Source organism: Saimiri boliviensis, chromosome 13 (genome assembly GCF_048565385.1).
Source record: "Saimiri boliviensis isolate mSaiBol1 chromosome 13, mSaiBol1.pri, whole genome shotgun sequence".
NCBI lineage: Eukaryota > Metazoa > Chordata > Mammalia > Primates > Cebidae > Saimiri > Saimiri boliviensis.
The window spans coordinates 110,926,911-110,940,406 of record NC_133461.1 but is presented as its reverse complement, the minus strand read 5'-3'; the positions used below and the strand labels follow the sequence as shown (position 1 = coordinate 110,940,406).

Genomic DNA, 13,496 nt, shown 5'->3' with positions numbered 1-13,496 from the left:
ACACCATATTTTTACTGCTTTTACTGAACATTCCGTAAGTTAAGCCTTTTCATACGGAAAACGCTGTGTACAAGATAAACAGTATTTAAAAATAATTCGTGTGCATCTTAACAAAAGTAGAATGCTCCAAAGCAAAATCATGTTATTTCCATTCACGTCATTTCACAGCCTGGTGTAGTCTCCATTAGACGCAAAATCTAGTGCTTACCTAGATGTAACACTGGAGACTCTATGAAGTCATAAAAGAAGTAATTTTTAGGTATGCCGTTACAAATCCTACTAAAAAGAGGAGTTCTGCAAGAGACGGTACCTTTTGAATATCAAGGCAATGACAAAGTCGGGGTTCACTTTTACTCTCCAGTCACATTCTTTCCCGGGAGGGTACGGCTGTGGGTAGTTGGGTGATAAAATAACACCTGCTGGGCCAGTCAGATTCCCTCCACAAGCAGCTGTCACAGAACAAAAGTTACAGAGAAAAAGTTAGGAGAGAGAAGAATGCCTGGCAGTCAGTGTGGAATGAGATGCCACAGAATTCTCTAAGAAAAAGCTCATTCATATGCACTTTTCCCCATCAAAGAGACTGTGTTGGCTATCGATTATCCATATAAAATTCTAAGACCCAGTAAATTTGTACATTTTTCATGTCATTGTTAAGGAATTTTACATAAGATTCCATGCCATTTTCAAAAAGAATTTTCAAATGTCTGGCAAATAAAATTTCTTTCCTGTAATTAAAAATGTTCCCAATTAAATGAAAGATGACTTAACCCCCTACAACTGCCAACATATGCACAAATAGAAAAACACTTGAATAAAAAAAAAAAAATCCCATCAACATCATTTTATGGCCATGTTAAATTGTTTTGCTATTTCTCATAGTTTATAAAATCATTCATATTTCTTCTTGAGTGCTTGCTTCACGTGGAACAGTGATCATCTAGCTTCTGTTCACTGTTTCATCCCTAATGTCTAGATGGCTTCTGGATCAGAGTAAGTATTCAGGAAACAGTTGAAGGATAAATGAATACATGGCATTTCACATTCTCCCAGTCCTGTAGTGTGTGGAAGGCTTGAATTAATTTTCCCACATTTCAAAGTGGCGAAACAAAACCCAAAATTTTAAGTGACAACTACGGATACATATCAATGAGGAGTGAGTTGGAACATTACTGTCTGAAAATATTATTAGATCACAATGCTTGGTATATCACTAGAAAGAGTCACTTTATATGATAATAAATTTAGTTTGTGTTTGCAGTCATCAATTTTGAATTAAATGTGTTTACATTTATAATAGCAAGGCAGTAATTATGTAGCTCAATGTGGTTAATAGGCAAGCCAATTTCTGCTCTTAAATCAAAAAGTGTTTAGGACTGTTTTATTTGTGTGACAAGGTTTCTCCTATATCTCTCATCCCAGGGAAGGTGTTAAAACACTGCAGAATTTATAAGTATACACATTTTAGATACATACAAGAGTATGCTGGGTTTAAAAGTTGTTTATATCAAATACTGTGGTGTGTCACCAGTTTGTTTTAAAGCGTGGCTACAATGAAATCATAGTATTTCTACCAAGTTACATGTCTTATTTTATTCCCATTATTGGTCATATATGCATTAAAAAATAAGTAGAAATAAGTCTTAATTGGTGATTTTTCCCCCTACACAAAAAGAGACTTCGTTTTGAAAATAAGATGAAGGAAGATGAAGGCGCATGCTTCACAATTTTCAATAATGAGTGTGCCTTTAACATTTCTAAAAACTTAACTTTTTATAAGAAATACAACTAAGTCTAGTTATTTTTCTTATAATCTCACAGTCTAACTGAATGCAAACTCTGAATACTATCGCAGAAAATATTTATAATAAATTCTACAGATATAGGCTCAAGACTAATATAATTTTTACACAAATTGATTAAAACGTGATTTTCCCCAGTATGCCTTTTTTTTTTTTTTTTTTCTTTTTTTAAATGAACTGTACAGAAGCAATTGTCCCATCAGCTCTCACAAGGCAGTGTCTCCTCAGTGTCTCGCCATGGCTGCTGACAGCAACAAGCAGTGCAGGCGTGGACCCATCAGGCAGTGGGAGCCGATGCAGAGAAAGATGGTACCTGAAGGTCTAGAAGATTCTACTCCACACAGGTTTTGAAAGATGAAAAATGACATATTCAGGGCACTGGCTACAGGGTGCTACCAGCAGGAACAGTCCAGGGATATGATTCAAATACTGATTTAAAAGAAACAAAGGGGAAACCCTCTCTCACTCACACAGATCCCAGGAGGCACTTTCAAATGAGGTGATTTAAAAGCTGAAAGTGGAATTAAGGAGTGTTGTCTGGCCTTGTTTGTTCTCTCTTTTGGCCTGGTATTCATCATTTTGGTTTGCTTAGGTTTTAATTCGCTTGCAAAATATTTTGGAAAGGATTGGAATAGTAGTAAATGCAACTCAGAGATGCTAGAAAATTCTCCAGAAGGAAGAGATACAGAGATACAGTTCACCTATTCTTTTCAATCCACCAACCCCTTATTCAAAATCTTTAGCCACCATGCTAAATAGCATGCATACCTACATACATACATACTTACTTACATACATACATACAGGGTTTGAAGCTGTAATCCTTAAGGAAACCCATCTACATTTCTGCATTAAAACCTCTGAATGCTCACACCGTTGGGTGAGATAAATATTTTCTAATTAGGCACGTGTATGTTGGGAAAGGCTGTTGTTCCTAAATGAATTTCTGTAAACCTAGGATACATTTTGGCTTTTCAGAGTGTTTTGCCATTTGGACTCAGGGAAAAGCAATTGCAGGCTATATAAGAAAATGCAGACTTTTCAGGGACACTTTAGTGGGAATAAGAAAATTTAGGCCAGACGTGGTAGCTCAACCTTGTAATCCCAGCATTTTGAGAGGCTCAGATGGGTGGATTATCTCAGGGCAAGGTTTGGAGACCAAAAGCCCCATCTCTGCTAAAAATATAAAAAATAGCCAGGTGTGGTGGTGCGTGCCTATAATCCCAGCTACTCAGGAGGTTGAGGCAGGAGAATCATTTGAACCTGGGAGCAGAGCTATAGTGAGCCAAGATCACACCACTGCACTCCAGCCTGGGTGACAGAGTGAGACTCTATCTCCAAAAAACTCAAAAAACAAAAAACAAAAAAACCAAACTCATTAGTGTCCTTTGGTCTACAGAATTCTCCTAGTCAAAAAGCTAAACAGAGGACCATTCATGGTAGGAGTCACTTGGGACAAAAAAAGAGTGAGGCGTCCAAGCAACATGAAAGAAAAAGTAACAGCAAATGGCAGGAGCTGAAAATAAATGTCATCACACACAACAGGTGAATGAGATTTTGTGAAAGAGAAACATATACTAATAATACAAAGAAAAAAGTAAATTAACTGATCAATCAGGAAAGAACAACTTCAAACAGTCAATAAGCATATGAAAAAAAGTTCAACCTTATTATTAATTTAAAATGCCAATTAAAACAGGACAGCATCACTTTTTGCCTTAAGAACAATCACGTGTGGTGTTTTCTCTACTAAAAATATAAAAAAATTAGCAAGGCGTTGTGGTAGGCAATATAATCCCAGCTACTCAGGAGGCTGAGGCAGGAGAATCATTTGAACCCAGGAGGTGGAGGTTGCAGTGAGCTGAGATCATGCCACTGCACTCCAGCAACTCCGTCTCAAAAAATAAAAACAAAGATGTTTTAAAAGTCCTAGGAATAGGTAAGTTTGTAGAAATACGTCATTTGTCAATAATTGTGATGTATTTCGCAACATGGGTGCTCATTGCAGCTATCTTCAGAATAGGAAAAACGTTAAAACAACTTAATTATACAATAATAAGGGTCTAGAGAAATCAATATTGGTAGATTCAAACAAACAGATACTAGAGAGTGGCACTGGTGGTGCAGTTGTGAGCAAAGCCACTGTCTAACTAGATACAATTTAGTCATTAAAAACAGCAGAAAATACACAGTAGCACAAAAGATACACACTTTGTACTGGTAGATAACAGGTCAATTTACAAAGTAGTTTTGCAGGATGTTGTCATTTTAAAACTTTTTTAAAAAATTTTTTTGAGACAGAGTCTCGCTCTGTCACCCAGGCTGCAGTACAACAGTGTGATCTCGGCTCATAGCAATTTCTGCCTCCCAGGTTCAAGCGATTCTCGTGCCTCAGCCTCCTGAGTAGCTAGGATTACAGGTGAATGCCACCATGCCCACCTAATTTTTGTATTTTTAGTAGAGATGAAGTTTCACCAGACTGGTCTTGAACTCCTGACCTCAAGTGATCCGCCTGCCTTGGTCTCCTAAAGTGTTGGGATTACAAGTGTGAGCTACCACGTTCAGCCTGTAATATTTTAAAATAGATTCTATATACATAATTATGAAATTATTTATAAATATTTATATTAATACTAATTGTTGGCAGGTAAAAGATGAACACTTTTTTCTCCTCTTTTTGATTTAATATAGTTTATAAAATGTCTTCAATAAAATATGAAAAAGGTAACATGAAAAAAGGTAAAAAAAATTTAAAAATGTTTTGAATCTTTGAAACAGAATTTACTTGAGCGCTAATTATGATTAAATGATGCCCTAATGGGCAGGCTTCTTACAGAGGACAAAAACCTCCTTCCTGGAAAACAGAAAATTATAATATAATAAAAATATAATGTTAATTTATTTCCAATTATATATTTCTCAGCATGTAGGCGGGTCTCCTTGTCAAAATAATTGATTATTCAATTGCCTGCAAGTGATTTTAGCTTGTCCTTGAAGCTGACATTCAAGGCAGAGACAGTGTTATTTATTTATCTTTTGCGGAGTACTGCATTACCTATTTGCTGGTCAAAATAAAATACCTAAGAGATGATCTAACAAAAGATCGATTTGTTTATAGAATAATTAGGAGATGGCCAAATTGTGTAATTACATGTTCAGATTAACATAAAGTAATAAATTACTTTTAAGAGATTAACTCTTGTTTTAACGTATTCCTCCATGAGCCTAAAAATATGCAAAATGGAAGAAAAAAAAATCCCTTTCTCAGTGTAAAAATAGGCCACTGGTTTAAAATGATTGCCACATTTACAGGCAATCACTCTACTTTAAAAAAGAAACATGCCGAAAACTTGCAAGTCTCCTGATGACTCAGCTTGAATAAAATGTGTGACCTATGCTCGCAGACGTTATGAAAAGTAAATGCAGCATACAACATTAAACAAACATGGCTCACTTCCCAATGAGGCTGAGAGTGCTAACAAGCACAGCCATCAAACCTCATCTATCTCCAGAAAACTGTGGTAAGTAGTTTGTCATAATAAGAGCTCTGTAGCATAGCTCCCCAAGACCACTGAGAATTTTACCACTGCTGTGTACACGACAATAAAGATCATTTCAAACCCCAAATCCCCTCGTGGTCATCCTATGCAAAATGGCCTATCCATTTCATGATCACTTGCTCTCTTCACACATAAATTAAATTTTACATTTTTCAGACAGATTATAAAGAAGTACTAAATAAACAGTGATCGTTCCTTAAAATAATAAAGTTCAGTAGAGTTTTCTTTTAAAATTAAGATGATATATTCTAAGTAGGAATTTTATGGGAAAATATTTTATTGAATAAAGAGATAATCTACCTGTAATTACTATTTTACATAAAATGTAAATTAGCATAAAACCATATTTGTAATAAATTGTCTCAGGTGGCTATTCAAGCCAAAGTCTGAAAAATCATTTGTTATCCTTTTAATAAGGTCAAACTATAAAATGTTAATAAACTGTAGAAACAAACCTCTTATCTTCATTTTAATACAAGCAGTATAATTTCTAGTTTTCAGAATTCTATTATAAATGTACTATTATAAGAAGAAAAACATGTAAAAAGAGAAAGTACTTTTTGTGACTAGGTTTTGCTAAAGGGCATATTTCTATATTGAAAATCACAATAGCAATGGTAGGGTTATAAATTTTGAGCCACCTAGAATTTTAAATTGCAGTAATTTGATTGATCCATGTTTATATAACATTTGTTACGGGTAGGAAATATATGGTAAATATCAATTACTGTGCATTAAGGGGATGACTTCCTTTATTCCACCTAATAAAATAAAGTTTAAAGGTTTACAATAAAATTTCAGTAGTGTGAGAGAGCCAGAGAACATGAAAGAAACGGTTGAGAAATATTTCTGGAGAAATAATACATTTACGGGGCAATTTTAACAACAACATGCATTCATCCCTGAATATAAAATTTCTAAGTTCTGTTGCCTGATACCTATGCAAGTAGGAGGATCTGGTTGCCAAAAGAACCGGTTGTTGAGCTGCACACAGGTAATTTTGGCTTGTCCTTGGAGCTGATATCCAGGGTCACACTGGAATGTGACGGTGTCTCCCGCCTCTCTGCTGTCTCCATAGCGGGTGCCATTCTGAGGCATACCTGGATCATTGCAGGTGGCTGCAACTGACGCTGCAAACAAAAGAGAAGGCCAGGTCACAGGATGGAAAACGGTTTCCATGCTCCTGGAGCTGTCGTTGTTCTTGTGGGTTGAAGCACTCTTCCTTGGCACAGTAAGTCATTTGTCTACCCATGAACATATGGAAACAATTTCTTTTCCCAGCGATACACTTAATAACATACATCTTCACTGTGCTTATGTTGAGTAAATTCTAGAAACCAATGATGAAACATATCAAGGGTTTTTAAAGAATTACATTATCCTTAGAATACATACATACAGACTGATTTTCTCTTTAGCAGTATTTTAATGAAACGCATACTGCCAGTTACATAAATTAAAGTACACCAGTCTCAAGGAAAACAGAACAGGAAGAATTCCTTGAAGGTCTGTGCCTTCAAGGGCGATCCACTAACCTGTGTTGAGATGGCAAGTGCAGAAGGCCAGAGGAGACGACCAGTGAGCTTTACCCAGGATCCCACAGGTCCCATCGGTGCCATTGCTTCGGCAAAATTATTAAGAGAGCCGGGCGCGGTGGCTCAAGCCTGTAATCCCAGCACTTTGGGAGGCCGAGGCGGGTGGATCACGAGGTCAAGAGATCGAGACCATCCTGGTCAACATGGTGAAACCCCGTCTCTACTAAAGGTGCAAAAAATTAGCTGGGCATGGTGGCGCGTGCCTGTAATCCCAGCTACTCAGGAGGCTGAGGCAGGAGAATTGCCTGAACCCAGGAGGCGGAGGTTGCGGTGAGCCGAGATCGTGCCATTGCACTCCAGCCTGGGTAACAAGAGCGAAACTCCGTCTCAAAAAAAAAAAAAAAAAAAAAAAAAAGAATCCCAATTCACTCACCCAAAGAATTCCAAGTTGAACAATATATTATATGGCCACCCTAATATTACCAAAAGTTCTGAAAATAATATCTTGCCTTTTTGTGTATATATAAAGAATCTCAAATCTGTTGAGTAGAGGCCAGAATCTTCAAAGCAGGCTGGTTGCGTGTGCTTTCAGGGGACAATGGAGCTTTGTCATGTCAGTCTCTGGCCATCTGTGTAACGTGCATTGCAAATAACAAGCCTAAAATCACATCCCATAGGCAGCCATCAACTCTCCCTGCAACCAATCACCGAAGGCTCCCTTGAGCCCAGAGCTTTCACCGGAGATCCCACCATCACAAGAAATACAGCAGCCTCAAGAAATAGGAGTTGTTTTCTTCAGTGTCTATAACTGTTGTGTATTGTGAGTTGTACTGAAAATTAGAAAGATACTCCTGAAAAATCCAAAGCTTAATTTTTTTTTCATTTTTACTTTCAATTAGAATAATGAGTTCTCTTTTCCACTCCACTGCATAAGAGATGATGATTAAAAGCTGACTTTTCCCTTCGAAGTCAGTGTTTTCAACACCATGTTTCATGAAAGACCAAAAAAAGAGATTAGTGTATTATTCTATGTACACACCATCACCTTGTCCATTTTAATATTTGAAGACTTAATGACTAGGCTTTGCTTTTTGTTTTATAAATTCTGAAGCACAATTGTATGTGTGTGTGTGTGTGTGTGTGTGTGTGTGTGTGTGTGCATATACATATGTCTATAGATAAATGAAATAAAATCCATTTAAATAAGAAGTTAGAAGAAATAAAAAAGGATAAGACCTGCTCTGTGCTATTCAGGCAATTTTAACCTAATAGGAAAGACAATGAACAAATAATTCAAGACAAGAGAAACTGTTAAACTGCGCTGATTAAAAGACCAAAGGTTGACCGAACAGTGTCATGTGGTATAGACACCAGGGATCCTATGGCTGGTCAGACATAATTCAAATCCCATGAAGACTTAATTAGTACTTAATGATCACTTAAACACAGTTATCTAAAGCTAATAAATCAGTAAGTATTAGACTAGTATCTAAGTTATTAAGTCTGCTGTGAAGAGGAAGTAGGAAAACTTGATAACTTGTCTTTCTCCTTACTATTCTCTAAGCTAACTGAGCCCAAAAGCAGTCTTCACCATTCACTATTTCTCTCAAACAGATTTATGCTGCACTGAAATATATACGAGTCTCTATAACACAATGAGAACAATACCAACTCTAAGAAATCCAATGCATCAATATTATCAACACATAGAAATATATACCCTTCCACACATCACCTTCTTCCTCCACTTCAGGGGAACTAACTTTGTGAATTTTATATTTATCATTCCCTTGGTTTTCATGTGTACATAAATGTACACATTCCACTTTTAGCCACATATATCGGTTTCCTACAATTGAATGCTTAATCAGAATTATATATTGCAAGTTCTGTGACTCTCTTTCTCTCTTCTTTTTTTGCTTGTATTATGTTTTTGGGAGTCCTCTATGTTTAGGCATGATGCTCTAGTCTACTCATTTTCATTGCTGTATAGTTTTCCATTGCATGAATGTACCATGATTTTTCCATTTTCCTCTTGATGGGTCTTTGGGTCATTTTTCTTTATGCCATTATATAAAATGCTGCAATGAAAATTCTTGTACATGCTGCTGGCACACATTTGCTCTTTCAAATGATTTGGGCTCCTATGCTTCAGATTTTCACTTTCAAACAGCATGCACTTAGATTGTTCTTTAAATGCAATCTCAGAATTGGTCTTGTAATTGGATAGTTTAGTCTCCTTATATTCCCTGAAGTTTCTGCTCTCTTTGGAGTTCTCTGGAGCATCTTAGCTTGTGCTTTCTGCGTGTATGTCCATTTTCCTTAACTTTTTGCTTGCTTTCATCCTAGTCAGTTTTTATTTTCTCATACTTTCATTTTAGTAGATTTTCTAGAAATTTTAATATGTACTTAGTTGTAATAGTCTTTTCTTCTTTAATATTTATTATTCTCTCCTGAATTACATGCATTACTGTTCAGTATTTTAGTTATTTTTAAAAAACCTTAAGTTAGACATTGTAATTATTCATTTGATTTTATAAATCTTAAAAATACTATTACTGTTTTACATAGGAGATTGATGATTATTTAAATTTTCAAACATATTTACCAATTTGCTTATTATTTTTTCTTTTCATATTTTTCAACTGAGAGATTTCATTCTGGTCTTATTTTTCTACTTCATAAATACTACGGTTTGACTATTTGTCAAAAACTTATGTTGAAATGTAATCACCAATATGGTCATATTGAGAAGTGAGGACTTTAAGAGGTGATTGTATTAATCATCATAAATCAATGGATTAATGGGCTATCACAGGAGGGAAACTGCTGGCATTATAGTAAGAAGGGTGACCTGAGCTGGGATGCTCAGCCCCTTACCAGGCGATGCCTGCACAGCTCGGACTCCAGAATCCCCACCAGCAAGAGGGCCCTCGCCAGATGTGGTTCCTCGGCCTTGGACTTCTCGGCCTGTGTATTTGTGAGAAGTATATTTATTTTCCTTATAAACTACCCAATTTCAGATATTCTGTTATAAGCAGCAGAAAACAGACTAATGCACTAAAGTGGGATTTTTGTTTTGTTTGTGTTTTGCAAATGATGTTTAGTAAGGACAGATGATGGCTTGGATTATTTTCACTTTTCCTTGGCCGTTCACATCGTATTTGGTTTCCTATTCATAATTTTATTCTTTTTTATTTATTTATTTATTTATTCTTTACATTCTTACAGTCTGAATTTGATAAGAATTCCAATTTCTCATGTAAACTAAGTTGTTGGCAAGTTTTCACATCTGCACTTCCTTTCTGGTAACTTTACCTATGGTAATTCTGTGTATTCTGCTTTGAAGGTACACCCATTCAGAGGAAATTAACCATTAGATTATATGATGTGCCTGGAAGAGAAAACGTCCTCTTTTCAAAAACAAATGATCACCTTGAGGCATTTTGGACCCCAGAGATCCTAGAAATTCACCTACAGACTAGTGTGAAACCCACTGGCAGTGATGTCAACATTGACATTCTATTCTCCCAATACTGCAAGTAGAACACCCTTTGGTGTTCTGGCTATACATGAGGGTCTCCTATTATATTTTCAACATCAGAAAGACCTTAAATTGGCTTTCTATTCCCTGAGCCAAGAGACTCTCAGAGTGGAAGCTACACATCACAGGGATCAGCACAGATGATCAGGGCAGGGCTAGCTTCCAAGCTTCACAATCTCTCTGCACTTCTGCATTTCACATCATCTGGGGGACTCTGATAATTCCTTATTTTCTTACAAGTTCAATGACACGATTTGAAAATCCAAAACCAATTTTATCCAGTACTTTTACCAGATTTCCAACATATAAATTTTCAGAGTCCTTCCTATAATACTGCAAACTAAAGCCTCTCAACCCAATTATTTCTTAAACACTGACCATGATGCCCGACACATCATGCTTCTCATCATTATCACTATTGTTATCATTATTCATGTTTTGACCTTGGGAATCTCACTTGAAAATGGGATTCTCAGTGGAGATGAAGAAGAGAGTACCTGGTTTCAGAGTAGGATTTTCTTTTTCTTTTTTTTTTTCTTTTTTTTTTTTTGTGACGGAGTTTTGCTCTTGTTACCCAGGCTGGAGTGCAACGGCGTGATCTCGGCTCACCGCAACCTCCGCCTCCTGGGTTCGGGCAATTCTCCTGCCTCAGCCTCCTGAGTAGCTGGGATTATAGGCACGCGCCACCATGCCCATCTAATTTTTTGTATATTTAGTAGAGACGGGGTTTCACCATGTTGACCAGGTTGGTCTCGATCTCTCGACCTTGTGATCCACCCACCTCGGCCTCCCAAAGTGCTGGGATTACAGGCTTGAGCCACCGCGCCTGGCCTTAGAGTAGGATTTTCAATGGAAAGAGAGCAGGGCATACCAATCAGAGTAACCTGAAGGACATTGCTGCACTCTCCCACTCTCCTCCCAGCAGCTGCAATGACTGAAAGACGATGAAATCCAAGCATGTTACTCCAAGAGAAGCCCGGGAGAGCAGAGGGTGACAGTATAGACTCGAAGAGGCAACACTTACAATTAGAAAGTCATGAAGGTCTACAGCACTGATCACAATGACAAAGACTTGGAAGAACCCAAAGGCCCATCAGTGATAGACTGGATAAATACAATGTGGCACATATACATCACGGAATACTATGCAGCCATAAAAAAGGATAAATTCATGTCTTTGCAGGGACATCGATGAGGCTGGAAAGCATCATTCTCAGTAAATTAACACAGGAAGAGAAAAACCAAACACCACATGCTCTCACTAGTAAGTAGAAGTTGAACAATGAGAACACATGGACACAGGGAGGGGAACATCACACAGTGAGGCCTATCTAGGGGTGGGGGGGTTAAGAGGAGAGAGAGCATCAGCATTAGGAGAAATACCTAATGTAGATGACGTGTTGATGGGTGCAGCGAACCACCATGGCACATGTATACATATGTAACAAACCTGCACATTCTGCACATGGATCCCAGGACTTAAAGTATAATAATAATAATAATAATAATAATAATAATAATAATTTTTTTAAAAAAAGTCATGAAGGTCTCACCCATAAGCGATTCATTATTCTAATATAGAACAGTAATCATAGAATCCAATCACTAGAATCACAAGGCAATTGGCCATAATCTTGATACCAAAGGGGTACCTTTCTGGAACCAGCATTTTACATCAACTTTGGAATTTACTCGTTGAGTAACATTTCTATAGAATCTATGATCAACCTATGATTAACTGTTGCTAAGATTTCTTTGGGTTTCAGAAAATAATCCTAAGCAAATCCTACTGTACATGTACAATCTTGTTCACCAGACTGAATTTCCCATCTTCAAAGGAAAATACTTCCTTTCCTCAAGCAAGTGGTCCCACGTATAATTAAGTATTCATTTCCAAGTGATAATTTCTGTCACAGTTTACACAGTTAAAAACATTGACAATAAGTGTATAGTATTAAAATAATTGTCACAAAGTGAAAGCCATAGTAAATGTGGCAACATTTGTATAATGGAAGGAATGTTATATAATAGTACAAGAATTTCAAAATAAAATTTTAGGAGGTGAGCCAAGAACATCAGGCATGACAGTATGATTTTTAAAACCAAGATGTTTTGTATTTCTTATTCTCAAATTCTTATTTAATATTTATTAAATGAAAAGATATATAATATCCACTACTAAGAAAGTTTTACACAAAGGTGCACAGGTTTTGTACATGGATAAGAATTTCAACAGATGTATCAGCCTTGCAAAAATAACTGCCATGTTGAACACTTTTCTGGGAGTTATTAGGATCTGGTCAAATAAGATCAGCAAATACTGTGCACTCCAGTTTCCTCTTAGAGATTTCCATTGAACATTAGGGATTAAAGGCTCAGAGTTGTACTACAGTAAAAAACTTTTAAAAATCATTATTTAATCCAGCGTATCCTAAATTGTAATCATACAGCACAGTTTTCCTAGAAAATCTCTTAAAATCTTTCCAAATAAAAGTCCACAGAATATCAGTAGAAACACTGGCTTGAACTAGTCCTTTAATGGCATAACATCCTATTCATTTTTGAAAGTACCTTTTGTAGTTCTCAACCCAATTTTTATTTGGAGTATCTATAGATAATAGAAACACAGCATGCAATTAAAAGTTTCATACTTGTGAAGTTCATGTTGTCTAATAAACAGAAACACTGCATCTATATAATTAGCTAAAGTTTATGCCAGTTATAAGAAAATATATATTTTTTGGAAAATATGTTTTAATAAAATAGTTATATATGCAGTTAGAGCTAATGTATATTTCTGCTTGTATGTTTTCAAAAGTTATCTGAATTGCCGTAAACCAACTACTAAGGCTTACTTAAATTTAAATGAACCCTCAACCCTTACATTTTGTATGTAGAATTAGGAAATAAAGATTAACAATTCCTAGCGCTAGCCAGATTGGACTAAAAAAGGCCTAAGAAGGCTTGGGAAAGGAGAAAAGAAATAATTATAAACAATGTAGTGCAAAATCCATCAGTTGCGTCTTTGAAATAAATTTCATTTTAATTTCCTCGAGTT

General features: G+C 36.3%; 1 protein-coding gene across 3 annotated transcripts in view; it reads right to left on the bottom strand.

Moving 5' to 3' along the window:
• CSMD1 (CUB and Sushi multiple domains 1) overlaps positions 1 to 13,496 on the bottom strand; it is a 2,098,967-nt gene that overhangs the window by 344,923 nt on the left and 1,740,548 nt on the right. For all 3 annotated transcript variants that reach the window (XM_003940706.3, XM_074384178.1, XM_074384179.1), the window contains 2 exons: positions 6,298 to 6,489; positions 311 to 449 (listed from right to left, as the gene is read on the bottom strand). In XM_003940706.3, coding sequence (XP_003940755.2) covers positions 311 to 449; positions 6,298 to 6,489 — 331 coding nt within the window. The remainder of the gene's footprint in view (positions 1 to 310; positions 450 to 6,297; positions 6,490 to 13,496) is intronic.